A 7,500-nucleotide genomic window follows, 5' to 3' on the forward strand; every position below is an offset into this window, starting at 1 on the left:
ACCTTTTGAAATTTCATTGTGAATTGAGGTAAAGGATCACTAAAAGCGATGGAGAGGTTAGATTATCTCCATGGCGCTGAGTAATAGATAAATGTTTTTCTTTCTGATGTCTCTGAAATAGAAAATCCCATGTGTGCTGCGGCGTTCGGTTGCTTTACTCACTCGATACTTGGAGAGGTCGATTCGCAGAGAGTTGTGAAGCTGATCCAAGAGTTTGACGAACTTCTCTCTCTGTGGAAAAAACAGTCACAGAAACAGATCAGCGCTGCATCGTGTCATCCATCTGTTTATTGAGTTATTCATGAAATCATCTGCACATTATCCATTGATTCACTCATGTATCATGCTTCTGTGAATCTGTTTGTTCATCCATCGATCGATCGATCTAGCCATCTATCTGTCATCCATCCATCCGTCTGTCTGTCTATCCATCCATCTAGCCGGCTACTCATCTATCTGTTCATCTCTCCATCTATCCATCCATCCATCTATCAGTCTATCTGTCCATCTATCTATCAGTCTATCTGTCCATCTATCTATCAGTCTATCTGTCTATCTGTCCATCTCTCCATCCATCCATCTATCCATCCATCCATCCACCCACCCATTTATCCATCCATCCATCTATACATCCATACATCCATCTATCTATCCATACACCCATCCATCCATCCATTTATCCATCCATCCATCCATCCATCTATATATCCATACATCCATCTATATATCCATAACTCCATCCATCCATCCACCCATTTATCCATCCATCCATCTATATATCCATACATCCATCTATCCATAACTCCATCCATCCATCCACCCACCCATTTATCCATCCATCCATCTATACATCCATACATCCATCTATCTATCCATACACCCATCCATCCATCCATTTATCCATCTATCCATCCATCCACCCATTTATCCATCCATCCATCTATATATCCATAACTCCATCCATCCATCCACCCATTTATCCATCCATCCATCTATATATCCATACATCCATCTATCCATAACTCCATCCATCCATCCATCCATCCATTTATCCATCCATCCATCTATATATCCATACATCCATCTATCCATCCATCCATCCATCCACCCATTTATCCATCCATCCATCTACATATCCATACATCCATCTATCTATCTATCCATACATCCATCCATCCATCCATCCATCCATCCATCCATTTATCCATCGATCCATCTATATATCCATGCATCCTTCTATCTATCCATCCATCATCCATCCATCCATTTATCCATCCATCTATCCATCCATCTTTCTATCCATACATCCATCCATCCATCCAGTTATCCATCCATCCATCTATATATCCATACATTTATCCATACATCCATCTATCTATCCATACATCCATCCATCCATCTATATATCCATACATCCATCTATCCATCCATCCATCCACCCATTTATCCATCCATTCATCTATATATCCATCCATCCATCCATCCACCCATTTATCCATCCATTCATCTATATATCCATCCATCCATCTACCATACATCCATCCATCCATCCATCCATCCATTTATCCACCCATCTATATATCCATACATCCATCCATCCATACATCCATCTATCTATCCATCTATCTATCCATAAATCAATCTATCTATCTATCTATCTATCTATCTATCTATCTATCTATCTATCTATCTATCTATCTATCTATCTATCTATCTATCCATCCATCTATATATCCATACATCCATCTATCTATCCATACATCCATCTATATATCCATCCATCCATCCATACATCCATCTATCTATCCATACATCCATCTATCTATCCATACATCCATCCATCTATATATCCATACATCCATCCATCCATACATCCATCTATCGATCCATACATCCATCCATCTATATATCCATACATCCATCCATCCATACATCCATCTATCTATCCATCCATCCATCCATCAGCAGTGAGAGTGACAAACCCCAAAGTTGGAGGCTGCGAATCGGTCGGAGGCTGAGATGTTGGTGTTTGCTGTTGTTGTGTGAGCGAAGTAGGCGTTGATGTTGGCAAGCAGGTTACTCATCACTGCGGGAACGCCAGGACACATGTACTTGGACGAGAGACATGAGAAATGCCTAAAAGAGAGAGAAACAGATGCCAGATTCAGTCATAAACACACAAGTGAGTGGCTGAACACACATTATAATGTATATTTCATATCAGATTCCTGTGAATATTTTCCCCTTGAGCAACAACATTAAAACAACAACAAAAAGTGAATACAAACTGAATTCATTACCTAAATGCCCCACAGATGATTCTGCAATGCACAGAAATATTATAACTGGAAATACTGATAAGGAACATGGCTTTCTGCAAAGTATGAACTAAACATAAAAAATGTTGAATGTCTGACAAAGGCATTGCAGCATCTTTATCATATGGAAAAAACTAACTATGGATGTGTACACAAATGTAAACTATTAATAGGCGATACTATATGCACATATGAAATTAGCTTCATGATCCATCTTATATCGTCAAAATGAACAGACAGCGCAACACAGATCTGTCATGAGTTGAGCCTCAGGCAGAGCAGGAAATTGGCCACTTTTAGAGGAGATTCATTAAAGAAAGATATAAGAGAGAAAAAGAGATAGGAGAAAAAAGAAAAGAGACATAGACTAAAAATAACAGCAGGCCTGCAGGGCTCACACACACACACACATGCACGCACACACACACACACACACACACACACACACACACACACACAGTGAAACACAGAATATCACATGTGTACTGCACACACACACACACACACACACAGTGAAACACAGAATATCACATGTGTACTGCACACACACACACACACACACACACACTTACACACATATAAAACAGTGCTTCTTTACACATAAATAGATGCTCCATATAAACACATTTTAATCTTTCTCCTCTTGGTATATAATCAGTTATGAAAGTAAATAATTTATAAGTAAATAATTTAGTAAAATAACTAAAACTAAAACTGAAATAAAAATAAAGCTATACAGAAATATAAAAAATGAAAGAAGTACATAAAAATTGTTTAAAATTAAAATAAAAACTGACATTAAATATATAGTATATATATATATATATATATATATATATATATATATATATATATATATATATGAAAACTTATATTAGTATATATAGTATATATAAAACATGTATAATATAAAAAGGCAAGAAATGTTAATTAAAACTATGATATTATATTATTACAGTTTTTCTCGATTGGTTTGGCTCATTTCTTGAAACCGAGATGACATTCTCAAAATAACATGGACAAATCTCCAAACCCCCTTGCAATTGTTCACAACAGAATGTCATTTTTCATTGGTTTGATCAAATTGCAAATGCTTTAGTACATGTCTCAAGTGACTCTGTGCTTTTTTTCAAATGATTATGTACAAGTAGCTACAGTTAGCACAATGAGCCCACATTTAGCACATTTTCCAAATAAATAGATCTTGCTGATCTAAACTGATTAGTTGATTTTTCAGTGAAATGGTTACTCTCTCCAAAACATATCAGCATGGTTTCATTGTGTAAGTCATCATATGCACAATTGTCTGTTCAACTGTCAAAATTAGTCAAAGATATAATACCATGAAAGAATTTCTTGGAACATTTGATAAATTTATGACAGTACTTGACAATCGATCAGGTGAAATTAGAACTAACGAAGGAGCAGTTTCCCACATCTCAGATGACCAATCAAACAGTTTGTTTAGTTACCTGACAGGTGTTGTCTATGATTATGACTGCTGCCAAAAGTATATAGACAGAGCTTGGCCCGGGGCCAGTTTCATTTGCAGTGTGAACATGGAAGCACCTAGCCAAGTACAACAGCAACTTCCTGCTCGAGGAAGAAGAGGAAGAGGAGGAGTGAGAATGCGTGGAGGAATAGGGGGAAGAGGCCGAGGAGCACGGAGGCACCATGATGTCCCAGATGAAATCCGGGCCACCCTTATTGACCACGTTATAAACCATCGCCTCACAATGGCAGAGGCAGGTCGCCGAGTGCAGCCTAATGTGCCTCGGTCTACTCGGTCTAGAACTATTCTATTGAACTATTCAGTGTTGGTGTGTGTGTAGGCCTAGAGTACTGTAATATCTTCATGTGATGTTATATGATACTATAAAAATGACAAAGAAAAAAAAATGGAGAAAATTCTGTGAATAGTATTCCAGTCACTGTGCAGTGCATCACACTTTTAGTACCATAAAACAGCAGTACAATTACATTGGTAACTCATTTTGTAACAAATTTACAGTGTTGACCTTTGACTTGTATGTCTAGGATTGGACGACAGCCTCAAGTGGGTGGCAGAAGAAAACTTCTAAATGAACAACAAGAACGAGAAATATGCAACATGGTCATTGCAAATAATGCCATCACACTGAGACAGATTCGTAATGCAATCCTTCTAGACAATGTAATGTTCCAAAATATAAACTCTATCAGCATCTCCACAATAGACCGGGTATTGAAGAAACATCAGATGACCATGAAACAGATTTACAGGGTACCATTTGAGAGAAACTCTGACAGAGTGAAAGAGCTGCGGTACCAGTATGTGCATGTAAGTCAACTACTGGTTGTCTATCATTGTAACACTATTACAGTAAGACATGGTTACCACTTTTTTTTGTTTTGCTTTATCCTTTTTACCTTCAGAATCCAGCTTTGTGTGACTAGAGCATTTTGCCTAGAAATTGTCTTCAGTTTTTCACTCCCTCTTTTTGCAGTACTTTAGATCCTCCCTGCAGTATCTGTCTCTACTTGACTGGTTAGATTTATTTTTATTCTATTGTAGAGAATAATGGCATTAGAAGGCAACGAAACCTCTCACATCCTAGTGTTCGTTGATGAAGCTGGCTTCAACCTGGCCAAAGGTCGAAGGCGTGGCCGTAACATCATTGGCCACCGAGCCACTGTGGATGTCCCAGGCCAGCGAGGAGCAAATATAACAATGTGTGCCGCTATATCAGAAAGAGGTGTGGCCACACACATTCCCAGTTTAGGGCCCTACAATACACAAAAGCTCCTCAATTTTTTGGACCACCTTTATACTGATCTGATCCCGGAAAATGAGAGAGGTGAAGAAGGACCTCAGCTACCACATTATGTCATTGTGTGGGATAATGTGAACTTCCACCGTGGCCCACGCATCAGAACCTGGTTCACCACCCATCCCCGGATGCTAATGGAGTTTCTTCCACCTTACTCTCCTTTCCTAAATCCAATTGAGGAGTTTTTTTCAGCTTGGAGGTGGAGGGTGTATGAGCATCAGGCTCAAGACCAGAGGGCCCTGCTGCATGCAATGGATGCTGCATGTGAGGACATCACAGGGGATCAATGTAGGGGATGGTTGAGGCATTCACGCCGTTTCTTCCCTCGCTGCATCGCAAGAGAAAATATCCGTTGCGATGTGGATGAGAATTTATGGCCTAACAGAGAGCAGCGCGTCGATGGCCAGGAGGATGAGGATGGTGGCCAGGAAAGAGAGGGTGACAATGGCGACCACTGAAAATATTACTGTACTATAGTTCTGAAACTTTATTTACAGTATGGTAGGCTAGAGTTGTTTTTTGTTTGTGTTTATAACTGTTCACATTTACAGAATCCTGTATATGTTTTCTTTTCACAGTATGTTCTCTAATGTTAACATTTCTTTGTACGAATAAAAATGTTTACAGTTTCCTTGAGTATGAGTGGTTTATTGGAGGCTGATTTTACTGTAAAATCTTTTAGTTTTATTCATAGTGGTATTCTGTTGCTAGACCTGTGCCTCAGTGACAAAACATCTAAGCATTTTGACTTGCAGTGCTTAAACAATGCCAAAGGTATAATGCATTTTGGGGGCATTGATTATTTATATGAGAAGGATATTTAGTTTTGACACATGGATAAACTGTTTTGGGAGAGATATGAGCTTTTGCAGGGGATCCATGGTGTTGTGCTAAACCATCCAGGTTATTTTGACAAAAGCACTAAATGAATGCACATGTGCCAAGGCAATTGAGAAGGATCTGTGCTATTTTGACTGTACTGACCTTTTATATGGGAAAGGAATCTGCTTTTGAAGCATGGAAGAAGAGTTTGGGGAAAGCTATTTGATTTTGCTAGTGAGCTATAATGTTGAGCAGAACTGTAAGACTGTTTGGCCAAATGACCTTATGGTTTTGAGAATGTCATCTCGGTTTCAAGAAATGAGCCAAACCAATCGAGAAAAACTGTAATACCATAGCATTGTTTACTAGGGATAGACCACTATAATTCCCACTGATTAAAGCCACACCCACTTAAGCCAACACACTGACTAGACCACACCCACAATTCGAAGCCACACCCATATATACAACCCATGGTTTGAAGCCACGCCCGATAAAAAAAAAAATACCCCAGCTGGAAGCCACACCCAGTTTAACCAACCAAAAGTTTGAAGCCACACCCCTTTATCACAATACTACTGTTTGAAGCCTCGCCCACTTAAACAAACCCACAGAATGAAGCCACACCCACTTAAACCATCCAACAGTTTGAAGACACACCCCTTACAACAAAGCGACTGTTTGAAGTCACATTCACTTAAACCCACTGACGTTATTTCTAGTTTTACATCCTCCTCATTCACTTTCCTTGAATTTTTAATGCTGATTTAAACTCCTATTAAGTCTTTGAGCAGAAGCTGTAAGCCGCAATGATGCAAGACCATTCATTAGCACCTGCAGACATTGATTTGGACCTCATTAGTTCTGATGGTGTGACCTCTGACCCCGAACAACCCATCGAGACACACGGGAATGAAGAATTATTGTGCTTCCAAGAAAAGATGAAGAGTTATCCTCTGCATATTTCCTCCTCCGGTTTAAGACATTATTGAAAGATGCTGACAGCTAAATCAGAATAAATGATAAATGATGGAGGGTGTTAACTTCTTGTTGCCTAGTAACAGCTTGCTTTCCTTTCGTTCCTTTCTCATCTTTAAAATCCTCGTCTTGCTGCTCCAGTGATCCGCACAGCTCCGCTGTAAATCAGAGAAATAAAACTTGCCAACAAGTATTGACTCGTCTTCTCTCTCTCTCTATCTGCCGTCCTCTTTAACCTCTGTGCACTTCCCTCCAAAACAGGTCTTAAATTCCCAGCGACGTCAATATCTGTGAGATCACCTGGTAATGAGTTACTCCCGAGATCACTGGGAAAATCTCAGGGTTGGTGTTTTCATTATAGTTGAGAATGGTGGATTGTTCTTGTTAAAGTTTGTTTTAAATAAACGATTTTATGCTTTTGAGTTCTGTTGGTTCTTGGATGTCTGAGCAGCTTTTAAATCTACATTGGCAGAGAAAACAGAATTATATTTTATCAGAGTGTCACAGACTTAATTAAATGCAAAGAAAGAGTAAGACAAAATAATGTAAAACTCAAAACTTTTATTGCATTA

The 7,500-nt window shown here is 38.9% G+C and overlaps 1 protein-coding gene across 2 annotated transcripts in view; it reads right to left on the reverse strand.

Moving 5' to 3' along the window:
* Nucleotides 1-7,500, reverse strand: part of LOC132101774 (protein unc-13 homolog C-like) — a 146,914-nt gene that overhangs the window by 85,463 nt on the left and 53,951 nt on the right. For both annotated transcript variants that reach the window (XM_059506972.1, XM_059506971.1), the window contains exons 13-14: nt 1,983-2,136; nt 163-231 (exon numbers count right to left, since the gene is read on the reverse strand). In XM_059506972.1, the coding sequence (XP_059362955.1) occupies nt 163-231; nt 1,983-2,136 (223 nt within the window). The remainder of the gene's footprint in view (nt 1-162; nt 232-1,982; nt 2,137-7,500) is intronic.

The sequence above is a fragment of the Carassius carassius genome, chromosome 23 (assembly GCF_963082965.1).
Source record: "Carassius carassius chromosome 23, fCarCar2.1, whole genome shotgun sequence".
Lineage (NCBI taxonomy): Eukaryota > Metazoa > Chordata > Actinopteri > Cypriniformes > Cyprinidae > Carassius > Carassius carassius.